This window comes from Podarcis filfolensis (assembly GCF_964270895.1).
Source record: "Podarcis filfolensis genome assembly, chromosome: 1".
NCBI lineage: Eukaryota > Metazoa > Chordata > Lepidosauria > Squamata > Lacertidae > Podarcis > Podarcis filfolensis.
Window position 1 is genome coordinate 130671618 of NC_139604.1, and position 26192 is coordinate 130697809.

Consider the following 26192-nt stretch of genomic DNA (forward strand, 5'->3'; position numbering starts at 1 on the left):
CAAACCGAAGCTTTCTTGGCTTCTTCGGTATCCTTTCCCATCATGGATGGCAATCTTTATCCACTCATGTAAATCTGGAGTTTGGCAGGCTTCAGGATAAAACGTGATGTTTTCTTGATAGCACTATGTGGATTTTATGACAGTAACTTTTAAACCATGGCTCTAGGCATCTGCTCCTGGTGTCAAAGATTACGACGAACTTTTTGATGAAGATGACGGCGAGGACTTCCTGAACAGAGACTCGGTTGGGGACGACTGGGGTTCCAAAGCAGCGAGGAACGATGAAGAGGACGACGACAACCCCATGATGGCATCAGGCCGTCCCAGAAACCGAGGGGCAATAATAGAGGATGATGAAAGCTCCCTAGGTTTGAATTTCCCAAAGCTTGGGTGTGTGGAGCGGGGGGCAGGGGGGACAACACTGCAGGAACTGCAGACACATCAGGGATGTTGCCAGCTTGGCTCACAATATCCTTTGGTTGGCGGGGGGGTGGGTGTTGCAAGATTAAAAAAAGAAGCCCTTGCTTTCCTAAGCCTCTAATACAAAGCTGTCTGTCTTGCATAGATACTGGATTGCTGAAAGCTAACTCTGGCCTTGACAAAGAGGAAGAAGAGGACGACCAGGAAAGCCTTGCCCCGCTGCTGCCACTGTCATCAACCCAGAGGCCGTTCTACGATGGACCATTGCCAACTCCTCAGCAAAAGCCCTTCCAGCCTGGCTCCACTCCGGTTCACCTCACTCACCGCTTCATGGTGAGTTTCGTTTCTTTGGCAGATTTAAAATAATAATAATAATGATGATGATGATGATGGGAAAAGGCACTCTTGGCCGTCGGTCCCACCTCAAGATCCAAGAGTGATACTGATCCGATAAGTACCCCCAGGCTATGCAGCTGATCTTGCAAGGGAGTGTGATGCCACCCAAAACAGTACCAGTTCCCAGGTCATTTGGTCCCTTCATCAATTGTTGTCTCCTTTTAAGGGGGGGGGAGCAGTCTGAGTTCTTTTTTCTTTTCTTTTTTAAAGCAGTGCATCTCTACATAGGCTGCTGTTGCACAAAAAACCTTCCAGAAAGGGAAGGGAACCTTCCTGAATGGGGGTGGAAAAGTGGCTTAAGATTTCTTTGTGAGTAGGAATGACTCTTCCCCGCCTCTTTCAAGAAACAAGGTGATGGGGTGTTATTCCACAGAGGAGTGAGGGAAGGTCAATAAACATTTCAATCAATAAGGTGCCATCTTTACAAGGAGAGAAATGAAAAGAGAAATGTCACAGGAGCAAGCAACTTGCCTGGTCTCCCAGACATTGCCCCTGTCTTTTGCTGTTTGGAGTAATAAACCACAGTTAGAATATAAGTCTGCACTGCAGCCTAAACTCTTCTCTGTGGTATAATATTGGCCAGCATTTATCAGATCATTTCACAACAGACATTGGAGTCCTTTCTTGGGCGTGTGGTATTGTCATCCCCCTTTGCTTTTTGAAATTTCTTCTGCCCTCAGCCCTTTAAACCAAACATGTCAAAATAATCAGCCAGTTGTCCCCATCTAATTAAGGGGGAAATGGAGAGAGTATAATTTTTACTTAAGTTTTTGTATGCTGCTTTTCAAGAAAAGGATCGCAAAGTGGTTTCCAAAAACCCAGTAATGATGTTTAATAATAATAACATAAATATTTTATTATTTATACCCTGCCTGTCTGATATTTGTGTGAACATTCTTCTTCTTTGGCAATCACTTGTAGCTGAGTAAGATTGTCTTCCATAAATACGGTTTTAACAATGAGTCCATAAGTGACTGCGGAGGCCAATTCTGGATCCACAAATCCTTCCACAGTGGGGACATTGGTTCCCGGGCAGGAGTTGATCATGGTGTGGATTTGCCAAGCTTGCCTTCCTCTTAGCACATTTCTCCCTTGCGCCCTGAATTCCAGTGTCTTCAAAGCCCATGACACCTTTGGTCAAGGCTGTTTTCCAACTGGAGCGCTCGCAGGCCAGTGTTTCCCAGTTGTGGGTGTTTATACTACATTTTTAAAGATTTGCCTTGAGAGAGTCTTTAAACCTATTTTGTTGACCACTAGCATTACGCTTTCCATTTTTAAGTTCGGAAAAGAGTAGTAGCCTCTGCTAGAGTTAGACCAGGTGACCTGGTATCCATTCAGAGTAGAAAGCAGGCATTTGAAGGCTGTATGTTGCTTTTCTGAAAGTACTGTTACTGTTGATGTTCCTCCCATAGGTGTGGAACTCTATTGGTATTATTCGCTGCTATAATGATGAGCAGGACAACGCCATTGATGTGGAATTCCATGACACGGCCATCCATCACGCTATGCACTTGCCAAATTCTTTGAATCACACAATGGCATCCCTTTCCAGTGAAGCTATTTTGCTAGCCTGCGAGAGCACAGAGGAGCTAGCGAGGTAACACTTATTTTAATGTTTCTGTGAAGAACACAACTTGTTAAAAACACACACACTACCAAACCTATTTTTGGCATGCCAGGGGTTCACCTGTAGTGGTCATGGTCAGGATGAATGGATCTCAGAGCTGTTGTTAGTGCAACATCTCTTGGAGATACTGTTACCGTTCGTTTCATGCAAAACCTCAAGGGAACAGCTGAGGAATGAAGAAAAGGTGGAGCTGATAAATGAAAGAAGACTTCCTAATTAATAAATTGGTTATCAGTTTTAGAATCATAGAATCATAGAGTTGGAAGAGACCACAAGGGCCATCGAGTCCAACCCCCTGCCAAGCAGGAAACACCATCAGAGCACTCCTGACATATGGTTGTCAAGCCTCTGCTTAAAGACCTCCAAAGAAGGAGACTCCACCACACTCCTTGGCAGCAAATTCCACTGTCGAACAGCTCTTACTGTCAGGAGGTTCTTCCTAATGTTTAGGTGGAATCTTCTTTCTTGTAGTTTGGATCCATTGCTCCGTGTCCGCTTCTCTGGAGCAGCAGAAAACAACCTTTCTCCCTCCTCTATGTGACATCCTTTTATATATTTGAACATGGCTATCATATCACCCCTTAACCTCCTCTTCTCCAGGCTAAACATGCCCAGCTCCCTTAGCCGTTCCTCATAAGGCATCGTTTCCAGGCCTTTGACCATTTTGGTTGCCCTCCTCTGGACACGTTCCAGTTTGTCAGTGTCCTTCTTGAACTGTGGTGCCCAGAACTGGACACAGTACTCCAGGTGAGGTCTGACCAGAGCAGAATACAGTGGCACTATTACTTCCCTTGATCTAGATGCTATACTCCTATTGATGCAGCCCAGAATTGCATTGGCTTTTTTAGCTGCCGCGTCACACTGTTGGCTCATGTGAAGTTTGTGGTCAACCAAGACTCCTAGATCCTTTTCACATGTACTTTTTTTTTCCTAGCATGTTTTCAACTTGTAACAGTACAAACCAGCATTCTGGTTTAATTTAGTCTCCAACAAAACTACTACTATTGTGTGAAGTCCCCCCCCCCCCGAAAAACATGTTCAGCAGAAAGACTCTAGTCTGAACATCCCTAATCACTTCTTGTATTTTGTTCCCCATTCCCCCCTCGCTTTTTCCCCATTTTCAGCAAGCTTCACTGCATACATTTTAACTCCTGGGATTCCAACAAGGAGTGGACAGTTGACATGCTGCAGAATGAAGAGATAGAAGCGGTTTGTTTGGGCCAGGGCTGGGCTGCGTGTGCCACAAGCACCCTTCTCCTCCGCCTCTTCACGAATGGGGGAGTTCAGAAAGACATCTTCAGCCTCCCTGGCCCTGTGGTGTCCATGGCGGGACACGGAGAGCAGCTGTTGGTGGCTTTTCACAAAGGTGATTTCCCTGGCAGGCTTCTTTTTCCTGTTTAAATATGTTTCGGGGTTAGTTATGTTTCCCCCCCCCACCTCCTTTTTTGCTGCAACTTCTGTTTCACAAAATGCCATAGAAGCATCATGCTTTGATTTTGAATGGGGAAATGTTGAGTATGTTAATTTAGTTGCATTTCTAAAGTGAGCCGTCATCACATGCCCAACGAATTCCATTTCTTTGTAATTGTACTACTGGCTTTACACCACCCGTCTTGCCGCAATGAAGTTTAGACTTCATTGGAATTGTTTTAGGATTGTTGTTGTTGTTGTTTAGTTATTTAGTCGTGTCCGACTCTTTGTGACCCCCTGGACCAGAGCACGCCAGGCACTCCTGTCTTCCACTGCCTCCCGCAGTTTGGTCAAACTCATGCTGGTAGCTTCGAGAACACTGTCCCACCATCTTGTCCTCCGTCGTCCCCTTCTCCTTGTGCCCTCCATCTTTCCCAACATCAGGGTCTTTTCCAGGGAGTCTTCTCTTCTCATGAGGTGGCCAAAGTCTTGGAACCTCAGCTTCAGGATCTGTCCTTCCCGTGAGCACTCAGGTCCTTCAGGTGCCCAGAAAATGGCACACCGACAGAGCAACTTCCAGCTATCTTCACCCACCAGCAGCAGCTCCTTTCCTGCAACTTCCTTCGGTCTAGAATTAATTGCCCCCACCCCTCTTGCTCTTATAGGTACTGGTTTTGATGGGGATCAGTGTCTTGGGGTGCAGCTGCTAGAGCTGGGAAGGAAGAAGAGGCAGCTTTTGCATGGTGACCCACTTCCTCTTTCCAGGAAATCCTATCTCACATGGCTAGGATTTTCAGCAGAAGGTAAGATGGTTCGCTTCTCTCCTTTATTCTGAGATATGTCAATATCATTTTCCTGGGGGGAGGGGATGTGCAGCATTGTGTGACAGACTTCCCATTCTTCTACTCTCCTCCACAGCCCTCTCACGCCCCATCAATTCTATTCTAGAAGTTCCTATGATCCTTTATATTGAGGGGGTGGGTGGGTACAAGGGGGTTTGCAAGCAGAAGAGGAAGTCCCACTGCACAAGTGAAAGTTTGTTCTGTTAGTGGATAGACATAACTGGATACAGTGGTACCTCTGGTTACGTACTTAATTCGTTCCGGAGGTCCGTTCTTAACCTGAAACTGTTCTTAACCTGAAGCAACACTTTAGCTAATGGGGCCTCCCGCCATGCGATTTCTGTTCTCATCCTGAAGCAAAGTTCTTAACCCGAGGTACTATTTCTGGGTTAGTGGAGTCTGTAACCTGAAGCGTATGTAACCCGAGGTAGCACTGTATTGCTCACCGGTTTGGATCCTGAGTTTCTCTTCATGAAAGTGAGAGGAGCCAGTTTCCACTACCTCCCCTGCAGCCATCTGCAGTATATTCCAAATCATTCCCAAAGGCTCCCCAGCCCCCAGGACAAGTGTGAAGGTGGGGGGGGGGAGGGAAAGCCCTGGTCCATGAAAGTGAACTCCTTAACATTCAGACCCTATTTCTGCGACTGTAATTTGTTATAGCAGTTTTTAATATTCAGTTTTGGATGATTGCAGCCCTTGGACCTGATGGTGAAGGGCAGGCAAAAATCTGAATAAAATAACGACACTGATGAGTGAAAGGGAAGTTAGGGTGCAAGTTGTTATCCCTAAGGGCTGGTTTACAAGCTAAATTGGTCACTGGTGTTGTTGAAGATGCCTGCAGCCTCCTAAGACAGGCATAGGCAAACGCGGCCCACCAGATGTTTTGGACTACAACTCCCATCATCCCTAGCTAGCAGGACCAGTGGTCAGGGATGATGGGAGTTGTAGTCCCAAAACTTTTGGAGGGCTGAGTTTGCCTATGCCTGCCCTAAGAGGTGAAGATGCCTGCAACGTCCTATGTAGGGAAGTTCAGCATTATTAGTGAACACCCAGATCTGTGGAGATGGATCTGGGCAAGGAGCTTTTCAAGAGCATCTCTAAACTTGAGGAGGATACCAGGGTGGGGAAGGGGACCAAGCACTGCTCCTTTGTGAATGACAGGTGGCTATCCTGCAAGAGTAACATCATTGTCGCTGTCTACAAGCTTAAAAGGGTCACTGATACTTGTGCACTTGCTTGCTCTTGAAGATTGCAAGGGGACATGGCTGTTAAAACTGAATTTCAACAACTTAGTTACTACAGACTACCAGAAGGTGGCACCATTTCCAAAGTTAACAGCCCCCGATTCTCTTCAAAATGTGCCATACTTCTTTTATTCAGTAAGGCAGAGAGGAGTGCTGCACTTAACATCCTACCTGTAGCTCATGCGTCTGCTTCAGAGAGAACCCTCAAAACAACACTGTGTGTGTGTGTTCCTGATTTTGTAGGTACCCCTTGTTACGCGGATTCAGAGGGTGTCGTGCGCATGCTGAACCGAGGACTTGGTAATACCTGGACCCCAGTCTGTGACACAAGGGAGCACTGTAAAGGGAAGTCAGATCACTACTGGATTGTGGGCATTCATGAAAACCCGCAGCAGCTCAGGTAGGAAATTAGAGTTTGCATGGCTATACAACAGAAAAGCATGTGAATATGCAGGTGGTTTTGTCCAAAGCCACCTGTCCATTTATCCTCTGCTGCTGTCTGTCTACAACTTCTCCACTGCTGCCTGTTTAGTCCAGGCCCCTGCAGCCTAAATTTCTTGGGTGGGAAGAGGTCTGTGTGGAGCTGCTAGCAATGAAAGCGTCTCTTCCCCTTTAAACTGCCAGCTGTGCAACTAAGGCTGCCCTTAATTGACTTGCTTTGGTTTAATTTTTGCTACCTTTCCAAAGTGAGCTGTCCCCAGAGCAGCTTCTAACAGCAGCTAGCTAACAAAGCATAATAAATTTAAGTAAAACAAAAACCGCAACAGTTTGGTAGGCGGAATAAATTCACTATTACAGAAGAAATAATCGAGACCTTCAGAGTGAAAATACAGTTAACAAACAAGCTCCAGCTGCTGGAGAAGCAAGTCTTACTGCACCAGGCTGCTCTTGCCTTCAGTGATGGCATTGTCACAACTACCATCACCTTAGGGCTGCCCTGAATCTCCCCTTTTGCTGCAGACTCCCTGCAGATATAGAGCGCAGCCGTACATGGTTGCTTTACTTTTATCTTTTTCTTCCAATGGTTGCGTTATTTCCCCCTGATAAAGCTAAGCTTGGGCTCACTGCAGCCACTCAGGGAGGCATCTTGCTGTTATCTGTCGACTTGGCCAATTGTACAGAAACGGCATGTTCTCCTGCTTCCCCCAACGAGTCATTCATTTCTAGGGAAACTAATGAAAAGCCCCAGGATACGTCTGGGTTGATGAATGCAAGTCACAGTCATTGTGGTTTTCCTTCCTCTTCCAAGAAAGAAAAAGACAGAAAGTGTGTTTTTTAAATACAGGGTTTCTCTTTATGTGTATTTTTAAAAAATATATCACCTAGGAGAATGGATGTATGAAGGATTTGATTGTACTAGTGTAATTGAATGGGGCTAAAATTTTAGATTTAGCAAATGCTTTTTTGGAGTTTTGTTCTACTCTTTGTAATGTGTTACTTTTTAAAAATAAAAACTAATGCATGCCATTTTTCTCCCCTCTGATGTGGGAGAGTACGGAAACTGCCCCTCCCTGACCTGTAGACTGAAGTGGTACAATGCAAGAAAACCTGTACCTTTTATTTATTGTGCTGTGAGTGCATGAATTGCTCCTTTAGACAGAGCCTACTTGGGGGGGGGGGGAGAGAGAGAGACTGCTTTTAGGCGTGCATCTTAATTCTGTGCTTCCCTCCTTGCAGGTGCATCCCTTGTAAAGGAGCCCGTTTCCCCGCTACCCTTCCCCGTCCTGCAGTAGCAGTGCTGCCATTCAAGCTTCCTTTTTGTCAGACAGCAACAGATAAGGGCCAGATGGAGGTAGGGAAAGTCAACATTGGTTTGGTTTGCTGGCTGTCTTGCATCCGTGCCCTCTTGACATGTGTGTCCAGATTATTAAAGCAGCCCTTGCAGCGTGTATGTAGGCAGAACTTGGGATTTGGTCCGTAGATCCATATTGGAAAAGGGGGTTTGTTAACAACGACAGTGTTATTAATGAAAGCAACATTATGGTTGTTGTTATTTATCGCACTTTTCACCCTTCATACGTTTGGATCCCAGGTGAAAAATAATAACCGCATAAAACACATACGTCATATGATAAATATTAACATAAAAACCGATTGCGGTCATAGACAAATTCCTTGCAGCAGCAACACATAGCAAATGCTGGACTCAAAATAATACCAAGCACCAAAAACTGAAGGGAAAACAATATATCTTTATTTGGAGCGGGAAGACTGAAGACCTAAATAAGGGATTGCAGTTTGCTTCCTTTTCTCAGACCCATTTTGTATGGTTTTTGCTTTGTCTGTATTGCATGGAAGTGGAGCACGTGAGTTCCTTGAGTAGTTTATCTGACACGTCGTTTAATATAAAACACCTCTGATGCAAATTATCTCTGATGTGAAGAAAAGCACTGCAGAACCCCCTGTTCTTATCTGTGGGGCTGGTCAGAAACATTTGTTGAATTCATGTTTAAATTGCATGTATTGAACAGAAAATGTACAGAAGCTCTGCCCATAGTTGTATATGTGTGTTTACATTCACTCAGTCATTTAATACACCACTGTGTTGTAAAAACCGTCAAAGCTGTTTACTTGCATCGCATGTGGAGGGCATGCATTTGTATGTTTGTTTATTGTAAGTATTAGAGCAATCTCAGGACCTTGTTAAATTCCTGCAAATATCGGGACCTACAAATGGTCCTGATTAAACAGCAACGTGTTGAACTATGTTTCCCCCCCCTTTCTTTTTCCTGCATGCTTCAGGAGCAATTTTGGCGCTCTGTCTTGTTTCACCGCTACCTGGACTACTTATCCCAAAATGGATATGAACACGATGAAAGTTTGAAAAGCCAGGCAACCCAAGAACAGCAGAATCTCTTGATGAAAATGTTTGCAGTAAGTGAGGGAGGTTCTCAATTCAAAAAGCAACTACAGCTCTTGAAGCATTTTGATGTCACGCTGCTTAGCAAAATAGCATTATTTCTTTGCAGCTTGGGAATTTGGTTGTGACCCTTTATTAACCCCTGAAACATACAAAGGGCGTTTAGGCTTGAGCACGCACTATTGCAAGATCTAGCTTGCCAACACACATTGTGTGGTCTGAGCGTGGATAGATAACGCAGATAGATCTGCTTAATCAACACACAAATCTTGTAGCTGGGCAGTGCCAACACCTCTGCTATTCCCAGGCTGCTGAGAAGTTCGAGGTGGGCTGGCTGTGACTGTAGCCAGAGTTGCTGCAGTGGGTGGAGCCAGAGGTGTCAGGGATGGAGGCAAGGCACAGTGCAAACTATGTGGAATGGGAGGAGAATGGAGAAGGGTGAGGAGAGGCTGGATCAGAGAGGAGGACTGGGGGCTTAATGTGTGAGTAGCTAATGCCTAAGAGCAGGAGGCTCTTAGGAGAGGAGCCTTGCTAAGCCAAGAGAAAGCTATGCCAAGAGAAGAAAGTGACGTGACAACTGCCCCCCACCCTTTGCTGGCGAAGCCTCAGTAAACTAACCCTAATACGCCATAGTTCCTTGGTCTGCCGTGTCATGGCCCCAGAGCTTTGCACTGCCCATTACTGTCTTGTCTCCTGTACGGTTTTAAAATGTTGAGGTCTACTTCTTAATTTAACAGTTTTTAAAGGCAGTGTAACTCCAGTAGCAGGCTGGTTCCCATCAAAGTTACTGCTTTTTAAAAGAATGACTACAGGCAGGTGGCTTTCCCAGTGACAGAGAGGAGGGTAGGAGTACAGTGGTAACTCCTGTTGCGGACGTGATCCGTTCCGGAGGTCTGGTTGGATCCTGAGGTTTCTGCAACCTGAGGACCTCTTCTGCGCATGCGCGCGCAGCAAAACTTTTGGAGAACTTTCCTGGCAGCTTCGCTTGCCCCATTTGGAGCCCACACGTTTCCCTGCGTGTCTTTGCTCCGTCCGGGCTTCCAGCTCCAGTTAGCAGAGCTTAGCACAGCGTCAGAAGCAAGAGTCAATGATTGCCTTGTGTGCAGCAATAAATCAGGCAGACGCTCGGTGTCTTCCTTATTTTACAAGTAGCTTTAATCTCGTACAGATCAACAGATCGTTAATCCCGGTGACAGCGCACTCATCTTCGTGAGCGGCTAGACTCACACTGCGTGTGTCTCTCTCTCTCTCTCTCAGAGATACTGACCACTCCCACTTCAGTCAGTGTTCTAAACACGCCTCCAAGAATGTGAGGCGTCACTCAGAACTTCTTAACCCTGTAAGTTCTGACTCTCTCAATAAAACTCAGTAAAATACTTCCGGGTTTGCCACTTTTGCATCCTGAAGTTTACGTAACCAGAGGGTTACGTAACCGGAGATACTACTGTATAGCTTTTGTTCTCTTGATTTTACAAGAGACCCTTCCCTTGCTAAACACCATGGGACTTTCTCTTTTTCCCTTTCGTACAAATAGCTTTCCTGCACCCTGGAACGCGAGTTTCGCTGCATGGAGCTTGCTGAGCTTATGACTCAGAATGCCAGGAGCTTAGCTATCAAGTACGCCTCTCGCTCTCGGAGGCTGAATCTCGCCCAGCGGCTCAGTGAACTGGCAGCAGAGAGAGCAGCTGAGTTGGCAGCTGCTGAAGAGAACGGCATGCAGGAGGAAGAGGAGGAGGAAGAGGATTTCCGGAACCATCTGAATGCTGGGTAAGAAGAAATTCCAGAGTGAACTACAGTTGGCACACTTTTGCAGTGAAGGAGTTGCAGGGACCTCATTCATCACGCAGGCGTGTACTAGTGACAGATAGTGAGCGTGGGCATTTGTGTGGCTTGCAGTCCCATATTCTATCTGCCAGTGCCTGAGGTTTGGTGGTGTTCCTTCCCTGCCAGTATCGTGGATAATGGGGAGCCTTTATACTGGTGTTCAACCCCTGGACTGAAACAATGCTTAAAAAGGGAACAGGCACCATTTGAGAGCCAGCGTGGTGTACTGGTTAAGAGCAGTGGACTCGTAATCTGGTGAACCGGGTTCGCTTCCCCACTCCTCCACATGCAGCTGCTGGGTGACCTTGGGCCAGTCACACTTCTCTGAAGTCTCTCAGCCTCACTCACCTCACAGAGTGTTTGTTGTGGGGGAGGAAGGGAAAGGAGATTGTTAGCCCCTTTGAGACTCCTTAGGGTAGTGATAAAGCGGGATATCAAATCCAAACTACTCTTCTTCTTCTTCGAGGAACAAATTTTCCATAAAAAGTAAGATACAGCCATCTTTTTATGGCTTGAAGTTGATTCTTGCGGAGACTGGGATGTTTCACAAACTGGGGATGTTCTGGAAGCAAGAGTTAAGCTTATCTTTCTCTCCTAGGACAGAATAGCATTTTGAGTGTAAAGGTTTGGAGATGGAGATACACGCACACACACATACACACATATACATACATTTACAAAGGGCATGTGTGTATATAACCCTTAACCCATTGTCTGCACTCTTTCCTCCTTTCTCACATGAATTTTCTTCACTATTCACCACCGTCCTTAATTGTAGATAAGGGTTGTGTGTTGGCAGTGACCTTCGCTAGAATGTGCTTTTAACCAGAGACTTGTTGTTAGCTCTAGGACAGTCCATTAATGTGCTGTGCAACATATGTTACTGTTCTTTATATTTTCCCTGTATCCTCTCCCCCTCATTTTAGAAACCTCAGAGTGATTGATACCTTCTTCCAACCACACACACTTAGTTTCATCAGTGGTACAGCACTGTCTATTCCTAGCCTTTCACTGAGTTTAACAGAAGTTTGGTGATTCATTTATTTTGCTGCCAGGGTGTGTAGTTATCATCTTCTTTTTACCTAGGTATGCAGTTTTAAGATATTTTCTAGCATGTGACCTAAATCAGTTGTTGTTTTAATCTTACTAATGGCCCAGTTTGTTACATGTGTGGCAGCTGCCTCTTATCTATCTGTTTATCTAAATATCTAACTAAATGAGTAGACTGCTGAGTTCATTTATCCGCTTTCAGTTACAGTAGCACCTCCACAGAATCAGGTCAGGCCCGGATCAGAAACCTTCAACGTCAGCAAAGTATGGAGACCTATGAGGAAGAGGAGGAGAAGGAGGAGGAGGAGGAAGGCACATCTGAAGTGACAAAACCTAGTAAGACTGATAGATGCACACAAGTATTCAGGGCAGAAGGCTGTATAGTTGTCATATTTCCCAAATCCTGAGGACGGGTTGTTGATAAGAGAAGACAAATAATGCATGACAGGCTCCACAAAGAAGAACTATTTTCTGGGGTTTACTTTTCTTGATTCATTTTCCTTTTCAAGGAAGGAAAAGCTTGCTTCTCCTTTCCCTCAGTAATCAAAGTAGCAGGTAGGGTCTGTCTTCTGTGTTCTCTAGCTTTTAGCATTTTGTAGCTCACTTACCATCTATTTTGCTTAGCTGGTGTTCTTAACTAGGACTGTAATACAGCACTTATTCATGGTTAACCTGGAAGATGCCTCAAATTTCACTCCTCTTCTCGTGCTTGCACTTACATATACACCATTTGTCATATCTTTCTGAAGGACCTTCACCAATCTCTGAAAAGGTGTCTACTCCCAAATCTGGTGAGTCAAAATAATTATTATTTTCTAGGCAAGGAAAAGATATTCATGGTTGTGCCTGTTTGTGCAACTTTTGGTGTCAGCTGCCCAACTGCAGTTCCTCTCCTTTTGTCAAACAGCATGCTTGCATCCCTTAATTCTGATGTAATAAATTGGAACAGTTCCTCTCCAGCTCCCACTGTGCACCCCAAATCAGCTATGAGGAGTTGGGGGATTGTGTGGGGCATGTGGAGAGGTGGCTTCAGGCAAACCTCGTTTTATTGTGTTTTGCTTTTTTTGTGGTTCGTGGATATTGCTCCTTACCAGGACATGGGTGCCACTTCAGGCAGCCCAGCCAGGGGACGGAAGCTCCCCGCTGCTGCCCCTCTTCCGGCCATGGGAGTAGACTATGGCTGGAGCTGGGTTTTATTGCAATATTAGCTTTATTGTGATGGTCTGGAACCGAACCTGCAATATCTCTGAGGTATGCTTATAATGAGGGACGCAGGTGGCGCTGTGGGTTAAACCACAGAGCCTAGGACTTGCCGATCAGAAGGCCGGCGGTTCGAATCCCCGCGACGGGGTGATCTCCCATTGTTTGGTCCCTGCTCCTGCCAACCTAGCAGTTCGAAAGCACGTCAAAGTGCAAGTAGATAAATACGTACCGCTCTGGCGGGAAGGTAAACAGCGTTTCCGTGTGCTGCTCTGGTTCGCCAGAAGTGGCTTAGTCATGCTGGCCACATGACCCAGAAGCTGTCTGCAGACAAACGCCGGCTCCCTCGGCCTATAGAGTGAGATGAGCGCGCAACCCCAGAGTCGGTCACGACTGGACCTAATGGTCAGGGGTCCATTTACCTTTACCTTATGCTTATAAATGGAATCCCATGTGTACAGCATTGAATACAACCCTAAAAATAAAGAACACATAACATTAATTAATAAAGCACTTCTGTATACGCAGACCCACCTAACTATTGTAAATGAAAACAATTTGTTCCTTTTCCCAGAAGGCATACACAGTGATTTTGAAAGGTTTTCATTGGTGTTCTTCTCCCCTATTGCTTCTCTCTCCAGTAACAAAAGCTGCAGTTGTGTCCAGCAGTCAAAAGCGAGTCAATCCCTTCAAGGTGAGAATTTGGTGATTTTAGTTCACTTCAAATTTTAAGTAAAATGTGTGAAGATTGTCAGAAATCCTGAGCGATGGAAAGTAAGGGTTTTTTAAAAATGTTTTGCTCCACTAGGTATCCAGTAGCCAAAAGGATCAGCTGGTTCAGCTGGCTAATATCATAGACAACATGACCAAACAAGGCAAGAAAAATTCCATGCCAAACAGCCGAGTTGCTTCAAACAAGAAGAGTCCAGTTATAAAACCGCTGGTTCCTAAGCCGAAGTCAAAGCAGGTGAGATTCGTGTTGACTTACAGTCGTACCTTGGAAGTGGAATGGAATCCGTTCCAGACATCTGTTCAACTTCCAAAACAATCGGAAACCAAAGCACAGCTTCTGATTGGCTGCAGGGAGCTCCTGCAGCCAATCAGAAGTTGCGGAAGCCCCATCGTATGTTCAGGTTTCAAAGAATGTTCACAAACTGGAACACTCACTTCGGGTTTGTGGTGTTCGGGAGCCAAAATGTCCGAGTACCAGAGTGTTCGGGATCCAAGGTACGATTGTATTGGGGTGGAGCTCAGCTAATTCATTGTTGTCAGCTCATATCAAGTGCAAGAAATGTTGTACCCTAAGTGAGGGCTGTAAGATCAAGCATGAAGGTCAGTTTGTGAGATGAAGAAGTGAGGTGAAGAAACACAGAGTGAGCGCCACTGAAGGGCCACAAAACAGGGCCACCCCCACCTCTTCTTTTGTGTCCTTTATCAGGCTTGTAAGACCACAGAGCCTAGGACTTGCTGATCAGAAGGTCAGCGGTTCGAATCCCCGCAACGGGGTGAGCTCCGATTGTTGGGTCCCTGCTTCTGCCAACCTAGCAGTTCGAAAGCACGTCAAAGTGCAAGTAGATAAATAGGTGGGAAGGTAAACAACGTTTCCGTGCGCAGCTCTGGTTTGCCAGAAACGGCTTAGTCATGCTGGCCACATGACCCGGAAGCTGTATGCCGGCTCCCTCGGCCAATAAAGCGAGATGAGTGCCGCAACCCCAGAGTCGGCCACGACTGGACCTAATGGTCAGGGGTCCCTTTACCTTTACCTTTAAGATCTTTAATACTTTTTTTCATCATACTAGTAGCATACTAGTGAATTTATTGGGAATACTGGGTGATGCACAAGACTAGATTATTGCATTTTCTCTCAAGGGCACACGTTTTACCTGTTTTGCTTTTGAATTGTTGTTAGGTGTTGCTTGTTGGCACTGAAGAAGATTTTCATACCTGAAATTTGTTGGACTCATCTCAAAAAACTGTTTTCCAGCCACTTGTTGAGGGTTAGGTTTATTGTTGTGGTGCACCATTCATAAATAACAATATGCACATGATAGAAAAGTGAACACTGAACAGTCAAGAGTTGTTACTTCATCTCAAGATGTATACAATTTTTTGTTGGTTGTTTGACAGCATCTTTTTTTAAGTGGGTAAAAAACGATGTTGCGTGGTCAAAAAAGCAAAGACCCTGGCATGCCTATTGTTTTGTTTTTCAATACAAAGAAACAGTAAGTAGGTGAAGATAAAATACATACATACAAACAATAAATGCACACACACACACAAAGCAAAAGACATGCTATCTCACTGACTTCTTCTGTTGTAGTTAATAATGCATTTAAAACTGTGGACTGGGAGAAAAAATTATCTATAAAGACACCCTTTTCAAGGGAAATGTTTTAACATCAAGAGATGGGCGCCCAGAGTATTTTACAGTCTGAAATGCATAAGTAATACACGTTCACTGTGAATTTTTGAAACCTGTATCTAATTGTATAGGCTGCAGCAGCTGCATTTTTCCAACCCCGAACACCTAGTACTGAAAAGAAGAACATAGACGAGAGAGGAGGGGGAACTGAAGCACCCCCACCTGAACCACCTCAAACTCCAACTGAGAGCAGTGACAATAAAAGGTCAGTGTCCCAGGGGGGCAGTCCCAGTCTTTCCCATTGCCATTGTGGGGTGGCTAATCCAGAAAGCTCCCCGGGCATTCCAAAAGTTCAGCTGCAGAACATTTCAAAATCCCTTCTTCTTCTTCTTCTTCTTCTTCTTCTTCTTCTTCTTCTTCTTCTTCTTCTTCTTCTTCTTCTTCTTCTTCCTCCTCCTCCTCCTCCTCCTCCTCCTCTTCCTTTTTTCAAGGCCAAAGACTGGGTTCCAGATGTGGCTAGACGAGAACAGAAGCTGCATTGGGGCAGATAATCCTCATTTTGAAGAAACTGAGATAATAAAAGAAGGCATGAGTCGATTCAGAAATCTGTCTGCTGAAGAAAGGATGGTAATGGAGTTCCCCCATGAAATGTTCATTTGCTTCTTCTATAGAAATCCTTTATTTTTTTCCTGTTTCCTTTCCTCGTTCCTGGGTTCTGCTGCTTTTCCATTGCCTGCTCCAGCATTGTTACCATGCCCCAGAATGAATGAACTTGGAGGTAGCTGCGTGAAGCATTAATCTCCACGTTTGGCACAATATGGCCTATGTTGTGCCACGCCAGGTGTGTAGAAGCTCAGGCCCTCCAGGTGTTGCTGAACTACAACTCCCATCAGCCCCTGCAGGCATGGGGGTGGGGTAGCTAACGTCGCAGAAGACGTAATCTGGATTCAAGATGAGTTTGGCAGAATGGAGAACTGGGCCTAAGCTAACCAAATGAATTTCAGTAGGAACAACTATAAGGCATGAAGAACCAGCCACACAAATAAAAGATGGGGGACACCTGGCTTGCCACTAGTAAATGTGAAAAGGATCCTGGGGTCTTAGCAGACCACAAGCTTAACGTGAGTCAACAGTGTGAAATCACCCAGGGAGCTTTCATAGTAGAGATTTGAACCTGTGTCTCTCCAGGTCTAGTTCAGTGCTAATCACTACAACATGCTAACTATAATATTTGCACTGCACCCCCTGCTCAACATCTCCCTATCTTTGCTGCAGTTGGAAATCTGGTCTAGGGGTAATGCCTTGAGAGAAGCCAGGATGCTGGGCTATAGGTTGAATGCAGCAGCCAGGCTCTTCTGATCTTATTATGTTAGGATTCAGTGCTGCTGAAGAAGTATCCCATTCCACAGAATTCAGTCACACTGTCCCACTCCTGCAGTTTACCTCTGAATAGCTGAATAATGGCAAATCCCTGCTACATTAGTTAATTGGTTTCCTCCCCTACCCTAGGTTTGGACCGAGAAAGCCAAAGGAAAAGAAGCTGGCGATTCGTTGGAAGGGAAAAAGCGGAAGCGCTTGGAAGTTGTTAACAGTGATGGGCAAGAAAGCCAAGGGAAAAAATCAAAGGAGGACACAAGCTCGGTCACAAAACCCAGTTCCATTCAGGAGTCTGCCATCGCAAAGCTATCAGCATTTGCCTTTAAGCAGAGATAAACCAGCCTGTGCTTTTCTAAGGGTACCTTGTGGGTTAACTTTAACCTATTGTTTGAACCAGCCTCCAAACAGGTGTTGCCCTTTTTATGTCATGCCACACATTTAGTTGGTCCCAGTAAGCCAAATCCAAATATTTCTGGCATGAGACCTGTTATTTCAATAGTGCACCGTGTTTCCTTTGGGACTGCACCATGGCAGTAGAAAGCGGCTATGGCCAAGGAGAAAAGGCAAAGAGTCCATTCCATAGATGTCCACCGTTCCTGCTTGACATTGTTCTTCAGACCTTCTGTTTCCCACTACTTCTTTGTTGCTTTTCCTTTTTAAGTTACAGAATGTGTGAAAGCCTTCGTTAGGCTCTGGCACTTTGGGGGTTTGCCTCTCTTGCAGCAACAGCCTTGTGAGCTTTTGACTTGACTCACCGTGTGCTGGTAGGTGAGCGGAGAACAGTGGAGCCTTCATGCAACCCCATTTCCCACCCAGCCATGTTGAAGAAGAATCATTCACCCCACACCCATCTGGTTTGTCTAACTTTCCCCCTGATCTATGTAGGAAAGGAATGTAGGAGAGACTTGTCTCTTAGGCCGGGGTAGCTAGCGCAGTGCCCTCAGAGTGTTGCTGGACTCCCCATTGGCTCCATCCAGCCTAGCCAGTGATCGGGGATGATGGGTGTTGTAGTCCAACAACTTCTGGAGGGCATCACATTAAATACTCCTGCCTTAGGCATGTGGGCATCATCGGGTATGTCTGAGTTCTGCATAGCAAATGTTTTTCTTCCAAATGCTGGAATTTTTGTATTTTTATGTAATGGTTCTACTAAATAAAGTGGTGACATTTGTATATCTTCTTCTTGTTGTTTAGTCGTTTAGTCGTGTCCGACTCTTCGTGACCCCATGGACCAAAGCATACCAGGCCCTCCGGTCTTCCACTGCCTCCCGCAGTTTGGTCAAACTCATGCTGGTAGCTTCGAGAACACTGTCCAACCATCTCGTCCTCCGTCGTCCCCTTCTCCTTGTGTCCTCCATCTTTCCCAACATCAGGGTCTTTTCCAGGGAGTCTTCTCTTCTCATGAGGTGGCCAAAGTCTTGGAGCCTCAGCTTCAGGATCTGTCCTTCCAGTGAGCACTCAGGGCTCATTTCCTTCAGAATGGAGAGGTTTGATCTTCTTGCAGTCCATGGGACTCTCCAGAGTCTCCTCCAGCACCATAATTCAAAAGCATCCATTCTTCAGCCATCAGCCTTCTTTATGGTCCAGCTCTCACTTCCATACATCACTACTGGGAAAACCATAGCTTTAACTATATGGAGCTTTGCTGGCAAGGTGATGTCTCTGCTTTTTAAGATGCTGTCTTGTATATCTTAGTTGATGAATACTTTGTTTTCACTTATCTCAGATGCTAGTTTTATATTTGGGTAGGTCTGTTTTGTCCCCTCCAACTTAACTGATGAGAGAAGAAATCCTTCTCCTCTCCCCTCCCCTCATATATCAGTTCAGCTCCCAGTACTTTGGAGCCCTGGAGAGGAAGGACTTTGAGCCTACAGAACAGGAACGGGGAGCTTGTGCCCCTCTAAATAGTGCTGGACTCCCAACTCCCATCATCCCTAGGTCCCTTGGCCATGCTAGCTGGGGCTGATGGGAGTTGGCATCTAACAGCATTTGGAGGGACATGGGCTTCCCGTCCCTGTGCAGTAGGGCATAACCACTTTTAACCTTGCTACAGCCAAGTTGATGCTAGCCAAAGAAGCAGTTATCACAGCCATTGTTATAGTAAACTGTTGGACGGAATAAATCCACTAATTCATCGGAAGGATACTGTGATCTACTTATGAAATTGAATGATCGATCCAAGGATAACAGTGCCCCCAGGTAAATGAGCAAAGAGATGCAGGAGCACGGCTGTCCTGAATTGCAAATCAAAAGATTGTCCTTCCCCATCCCACTTTCATTCAGAGGCATTTGGAGAGGGCTTCAGTTTTAAGAAAGCAAGGGGACGGTTGGCTAGTCTTAATGGACTGGATAAGAATGGACTGTGAGCCAGGGATGTCTAGTTCAGAGCTCAGGTATTCAGCAAATGGCTTGCCTAAAGTTGCCAATCTCTGCATCTGTAGCCCTTTCATTTTGGAATTAAAAAATATGCTGAACTGCCTTGCGGGGCTACCTTAAAGATTACGAAGGCAGCTTGTGTAGAAAAGCTCTTAAGGTGCTTCATACATGATAAAGTCTGGTTGTGAATCCACAGCAGTGACCAAAGGAGGAATGACCAAGCCCCTATTGTTTGCCTTCAGCATCTGATAACCCAAAGTATGCTGCTTCTGAGTATGAAAGTTTATTGTTTGGGTCTATTCTTGGATATTAGCCATCTCATCAATGAAGCCAAGCTCCATGTGGAAATTCAGCATTCACCCAGGTCTCAGGGATGCAGATTCTCTAACCCACACCCTCCCCATAGCTGCACTTTGAGTTTTTAAACCACTGGGGTTGCTTCCATGTTAACTTTTTTTTTTTGGAATCTGCCGTCATTTGTTCACTTGTTTTTTATGAAACATCCAGACGATGCTGTCAGTCTGCTCCACTCTGGGGTTCGCATTCCTTATCTGGACCTGTGCTTGAATGCTGGTGCTTTTCTGTAAACAGTGAGATTTAGCTCTTCTCTATCTGTGCCTAGGTAAAGGTAAAGGGACCCCTGATCATTAGGTCCAGTCGTGACCGACTCTGGGGTTGCGGTGCTCATCTCGCTTTATTGGCCGAGGGAGCTGGCGTACAGCTTCTGGGTCATGTGGCCAGCATGACTAAGCCGCTTCTGGCGAACCAGAGCAGCGCACGGAAACGCCGTTTACCTTCCCGCTGGAGCTTGCACTGCATGCTTTCGAACTGCTAGGTTGGCAGGAGCTGGGACAGAGAAACGGGAGCTCACCCCGTCACGGGGATTCGAACCGCCGACCTTCTGATCAACAAGTCCTAGGCTCTGTGGTTTAACCCACAGCGCCACTCGCGTCCTTAATCTGTGCCTATGATGAAACACTAAAAGCAGGACTGCCAGATATGTGCAACTTGGCTAATTGACTGCTTTCACCACCTCATTGTGAGTTACATCTGGGGGATAAGTGAAGAGTTTCCCAATAATTAGCCTCTTTTAATTACCCCAGTGTTCATTTCTGTTTCCAAGAGGGAGCCTTTAATGACTGCTCAATTAAAGCCCCCCACCCCAGACAAATCAACAGGCAGCATTGAAACAGACTTAACCTGCAAACAAGATTATAATTAATTCTAGCGAGGAACTTAGCTGCATGCAGTTTACATAATTGTGAGCAACTATTATGGAAGGATCTTGGCCATGGCGAAGAACATAAAAATGTATTGCGTTTAGTGCTGTGTGGAAGTCCTGTTTTAATTCAGCTTCCATCTAATTGCTGATAAGCAATACCCCTGCATAGAATATTGGCGTTGATGGGATCTCAAAAGGTCATCCAGCCGAAGCAGAAAGGCCTCTGCTACAGCATTCCTGAAAGTTGGAATCCCAGTCTGGAAGGAGAGTCCACTTCTTTCCAAGTTTGCTGCATTGTCTAGCTGACACCCCTTCAGATATCTGAAGGATGTTTATCCTGTCACTTTTAAATTGCATTTTCTCTTGGCTAAACAACTCTCTTAGGATTTCCTCCCAGGAAGCTCCCTTACCACATTCTTCTCTGGGTGCTAGAGGATTCCAGCATGCAAATAAACCTAAGCTTTATCATGCAGGACAGGGACTTTGCATTATCTGAAGCTCACTGTTTGGTTTTGCAGATGTGTTGAAATCTGGGGACACGGCCTTCTGTTTATTGATTAAACAAGATGTAATACCTGGCCTTAGGGCAACCTTTGCCCTGACCCTAGGCTCAATAGTTTATCTGTTACAACATACCATCCTTGCAGTGGATCACAAAGCTGGAGAAATTCATTACACGCACTGAAAAAAAGTTAGAAGCAAAGAATGTGGAAACTTGCGTCAAGCAGCATAACGTACAGAAGAAGAAGAGTTTGGATTTGATATCCCGCTTTATCACTACCCTAAGGAGTCTCAAAGTGGCTAACAATCTCCTTTCCCTTAGCAATCTTAGCAAACAGGTGATGCACAGTGTTCTGGGTATCTTTTATGGAAAGGTCCTTGCTGGTGGTAGCACCGCATCTATGAAATAGCCTCCCGAGAAAGACTCAGCTGGTGTCTTCTCTATGGTCTTCTCAGCCCTGGAGAAGTTCATTGACCCAGGCCTTTTTATTTGGGGGGAGCACAGGCAGAAGAAATGCCGTGGTTCATCTGCATCAGCCCAACCGGACACCTTCATCTGCCCCAGCTGCAACAAAACATGTCTCTCCCGTATCGGTCTCTACAGCCACAGCAGGCACTGTAACTCTTCAATGATTTGACTTCTCCCCCAAAGGTGCACTCCTCCACTGTCTCCCAAGACAGACGGATGCCAACCAACAGTTACAAAGCACTTAACGGTTTCTATATTTTGGAAAGCTCTCTGTCTCCACGCTGTATTCAGACACCTCTTAAGGTACTATAGCCAAATTTGGACATTGCGGAGCAGGTTTCGGACTATGGACGCCATTGGGTGCCATTTTGAAGCAAGATGGCAGACCGAACCTTTCAAAACAACACTGATTAGGACACCTAAAATATTGTAACTGTCATGTTCCTGAGTCACACCATTGGCGCATCTATTCCAAAGCAGATGTTCTGCCACTGAGATACATTCCTACCCCATAGTTATGGCTGAGGGTGGCATCCGTAATTTCTGCAACAATTTTGCTACACAAAATTATCTTCGGCTCATCGTGAGGCTAGGAGAGTTGAACCGGTTGCCATGTATGCAGAGCTGGATGTGGTACACAAAATGCACTCCTCTGAAATTATTGGGGAGAAAGGAGAGTTCTCAGCAGAACAATAGGCTTATAAAAATTGAGACTCTCTTCACTTTGGGGGGGGGGGAGGATGATGGAGAGAGGCTACAAACCTCACTGAATTACTTGCACATGTCTCCAGTTAATCCTTTGCACCACATACACTCCATGCGGATCTCCTGTTTTGAGTAAAAATGCATTTAAAGTAGTTGAAATGTTGCAATATTTATGTTGTTTTCCTTCTCCTCTGGCTTCTGTAGACTTAAAAGAAATCTACAATATTTTCAAAACGTTCTTTGCAACCATCCTCTGGAGTAGAACTCTTTTCACCATGGTGATGATGATTAAAAGAAGACTTCATAATAGTTTATAATTAACAAGGAAACAAAGATCCCTCAAGCCAAGGAAATGGGCTTCATCTTGTGTTGAAAGTTGCATGTGTCATTTTGCTGTTACAGCCCTGATAGTGATGGTTCTACGCCCCCCCCCCCATTGGATCTTTGTTCTCTCTATCTGGGATTCTGCAAACACCACCCCTGAGCACTGAGCTGCCCATTCTGTTTTCTCTTTTGTTTTGAATGATCTTCTTTGGCGATCACTCATAGCCAGGTAAGGTTGTCTTCCATGAACACGGTCTTAGCAGTGTGTCTGTAAGTGAGTGTGGAGGCCAGTTCTGGACCCACACGTCCTTCCACAGTGGGGACATAGGTTTCCGGGCAGGAGTTCATTACGGAGAGGGTTTGCTAAGTGTGCCTTCCTCTTACTACGTTTCTCCCTTTTGTCCTGAGTTCGAGCGTCTTCAAAGTCCATGACACCTTTGGTAAAGGCTGTTCTCCAATTGGAGCACTTGCAGGCCAGTGTTTCCCAGTTGTTGGTGTTTATACTACATTTTTGGAGGGACGCGGGTGGCGCTGTGGGTTAAACCACAGAGCCTAGGACTTGCCGATCAAAAGGTCGGCAGTTCAAATCCCTGGGACGGGGTGAGCTCCCGTTGCTCGGTCCCTGCTCCTGCCAACCAAGCAGTTCGAAAGCACATTAAAGTGCAAGTAGATAAATAGGTACCGCTCCAGCGGGAAGGTAAACGGCGTTTCCGTGCGCTGCTCTGGTTCGCCAGAAGCGGCTTAGTCATGCTGGCCACATGTCCTGGAAGCTGTTTGCCAGCTCCCTCGGCCAATAAAGCAAGATGAGCGCCGCAACCCCAGAGTCGGCCACAACTGGACCTAATGGTCAGGGGTCCTTATACTACATTTTTAAAGATTTGCATTGAGAGAGTCTTTAAACCTCTTTTGTTGACCACCAGCATTACGCTTTCCATGTTCGGAATAGAGTAGTTGCTTTGGAAGACGATAATCAGGCATCTGCACAACATGACCAGTCCAACAAAGTTGATGTTGAGGAATCATTGCTTCGACACTGGTGATCTTTGCTTCTTCCAGTACACTGGCTTTGCTCACAAGGATCATAGGAACGTGCAAGCCCATTCACCACGACAAGGTGATGATTCAGCGAGCGAGGTTTTGAATGATACCAGGTGCCCAAAAGGGACAAAGAGGAAATGAGTCACCAAAGCGTATTTATGACATATTTTCCTTACCCAGGCCCTTATCTCCTCGACAACTAACAATTTCCTCCATTTCGTTTGGCAGCAGGAATACTGACCACTGAGCTAACAGCTAACAGAGCTCTGCAGGGAAGAGGCAAAAAAGCAGTGGAAAAAACAAAACAAAAAAACAACGCACAGACAAGATCAAAGTCTTCAAAAGTAGTGGAGCTATCTGGTGCAATCTCCCTTCCTATTACAGTGCTGGAATAGGTTGAGAGGGTTAAACCTCACTCCCAATGACAGCTACCAACCTAGATATGGCTGAGGAGGGACATTGTGTGCCTGTCTCCACGGGAGAGAAAGTGTGTATGCATCTATATCTGCACTGTGTGGCCTTGCCAATCACTGGCATGGAGCTCTCGGGAGAGTTGGCGATGAGGAAATGGCAGGTTTTCAGGGTCAAAAAGGTTGCCAGCACCCAAGGCCAGCTCAAAACATTTTGCTGCCTGCGTTGAATGACAAGATGGCGCACACAAACACACACACACATGCCCAGTTACACACAAAGTAGCTGACTAGACTAGCAATGGACTAGCAATAGCTCAGTATGGCAGAAGCTCTCCAATTTTTCAGACAGGCATGTATTTCTCAGTCTTTCCTGGAGATGCTGAGATTGAGCCTGGAACCTTCTGCAGAGAAAGCAGATTGAATTGAAATTGAACTACTTTATTCAATCAATCAATCAATCAATCAATCAATCACTCAATCTTTATTATGGTCCAGAGACCCAACAAATCGTTACAAAGCAATGCACAATTCAGACAGCCTACCTCCAGGTTAAACAAGCAATCTTGTTCAGACTTAAAGATAGAGATAATTGGTTCTTGCAACCACCGATAAAAACTTTGAAATACTTTATTGTCACTTGTACAACTTGTATACAGTAAGATTACACGAGCACCCCCCACTCAGCTCTCTTAGACTTAATTCCGCTCGTTTACTGATGCACACCCACCAAACCCAAAAGTCAGTTGCCCTGTTGTTATCTTTTCATTCAGCAGCCGAACAGCCCACGGATAGAAGCTGTTCTTTACCCTGTTGGTGCGACTAATCATGCTTCTATATCTTCTGCCTGAGAAAGTGCCAGCCAGGGTGTGAAACATCCCTGAGAGTTTTCCTCACTCTCCTGAGGCAACGTTCTTCCGCAATGTCCCACGGGACAGCCCATAATATCTTGTGCTGTATTCACCACCCTCTGTAGGCACTTCCTATCAGTTGATGTCAAACCATTGTACCACACAGATGGAGTCTCTGTTGGGCTTACTTAACCACCTGGGTTGTATTGATTTTCCAAGTAAGGCCTTCACTGAGATAAACTCCTAGGAAGTTTGTTCATACCACTGAGCAACAGCCAGGTGTGGGACAGGCCACACGGTGTACACAGTGTTGTGTAGTGGTTAGAGTTTTGGACTAGGATCTGGGAGACCAGGGTTCGAATCCCCACTCAGCCAAGAAGCTCATTGGGTAACTTAGAGCCAGCCACTGCCTCTTGCAGAATTATAGAATTGTAGGGCTGGGCTGCCACGGAGAAAGGCAGGATACAAATGCGAAAATCTGTTCCTACCCTGATTCATTCCTATCTTTCCAGGTCTCCTTTCCTCCAAGAAGACTCCAGGCCATTTTGCACTTGCTACGTTTATTATTACATGACCAGTGCATGCCTTTCTTCACGGGGAGGAAAACCCGAATGGTTTGATGGTGATATAAATGCAATCCCTTACAAGGAAGCGGTGTCTCTAGTGCCCGATATTACCCCAGCTGAAACAGACATGGCTTAAGTGAGCCTGTGGTTCACTCCCACTGATATCTCCTTACAAGTTTTCAGGAAACATTTAGCATGTGCAGAAATAAACGACTTCCTGAGAGCTTCCTCCAGCCAGAGGGTAGAGGACTCAGTAGCCAATATTATGCATGCATGAATTTAATAATATGCATTGTACATATATTGAAAGCTGAGACACTCCCTGCCCACAGGTTCATTCTCTGGGGTATCTTAATCTATTTTCATTTTAAATAATTTTTATTAACTGGCCAATCACATCAAATTAAATCACATCACATAAATTCCAAATTACAAAGCCAAATTTTTAAATTTTGTTGGGGGAACCCATACTTCAAGATCCAAAGGGGGATTCAAATCATCTTCTTATTACTGCGTTAGTGTCCAAATCAGTCCCAATCAGTCCAGACAAAGCTCATAATTCTATCCAGTCTTATCTTGGTGTTTCCACATCATATCTTGTTCATATAATTTCTCTTTTTCTTTTACGATCTCTTCTGTTAGTCTCCTTAAGCCGATAAGCAAATATAATAATCCTGTGTGAATTTCCCGTTCTTCCAATTTAAGTCCAGATGGTTTCCATATATCTCCTTCGTAGATAACATCACTCTTTCCATCATAAATCAGGCATTTTTCGCTCTTAAGTCCCACAGAGAAGTTAATCCACGATATGTAAACAGCTCTATTTCTCTCTTTCTCCTCCCAGACCCAAGAGCTCCAACAATGCCTCCCAAGATGGCGACGGCATTTTTAACTGCGTCATTCCAAAACTCTTAACTTTCCAGCTTCGTCTTGAAACATTGCTTTGGTTCGAAAGTTTATCTCCACACAGCCTTAAATCACAGCTTAAGTCCTTAAAGTTCTAACTCATTAGGGGAGGGGATTCTTGTTAATCACATAAAGAGGATAGGAAAGTTTTTATTTCCCCCTCCCCCCTCAGTCATTTGCAATACCGTATCTTGACGTATCTTCTCATATTT

At 45.3% G+C, this 26192-nt stretch overlaps 1 protein-coding gene across 2 annotated transcripts in view; it reads left to right on the forward strand.

The window, feature by feature from the left end:
- WDHD1 (WD repeat and HMG-box DNA binding protein 1) overlaps positions 1–17785 on the forward strand; it is a 31892-nt gene extending 14107 nt beyond the window's left edge. The window contains exons 11-26 of one of the 2 annotated variants that reach the window (XM_083611330.1): positions 167–368; positions 566–753; positions 2229–2413; positions 3568–3809; positions 4519–4656; positions 6183–6339; positions 7617–7731; positions 8682–8813; positions 10334–10566; positions 11876–12009; positions 12423–12464; positions 13515–13567; positions 13682–13840; positions 15367–15500; positions 15727–15862; positions 16745–17785. In XM_083611330.1, coding sequence (XP_083467456.1) covers positions 167–368; positions 566–753; positions 2229–2413; positions 3568–3809; positions 4519–4656; positions 6183–6339; positions 7617–7731; positions 8682–8813; positions 10334–10566; positions 11876–12009; positions 12423–12464; positions 13515–13567; positions 13682–13840; positions 15367–15500; positions 15727–15862; positions 16745–16948 — 2454 coding nt within the window. In that variant the 3' untranslated portion in view covers positions 16949–17785. The remainder of the gene's footprint in view (positions 1–166; positions 369–565; positions 754–2228; positions 2414–3567; positions 3810–4518; positions 4657–6182; positions 6340–7616; positions 7732–8681; positions 8814–10333; positions 10567–11875; positions 12010–12422; positions 12465–13514; positions 13568–13681; positions 13841–15366; positions 15501–15726; positions 15863–16744) is intronic. The other variant, XM_083611331.1, reaches the window with a different exon arrangement.
- The last annotated feature ends 8407 nt before the right edge of the window (positions 17786–26192 follow it).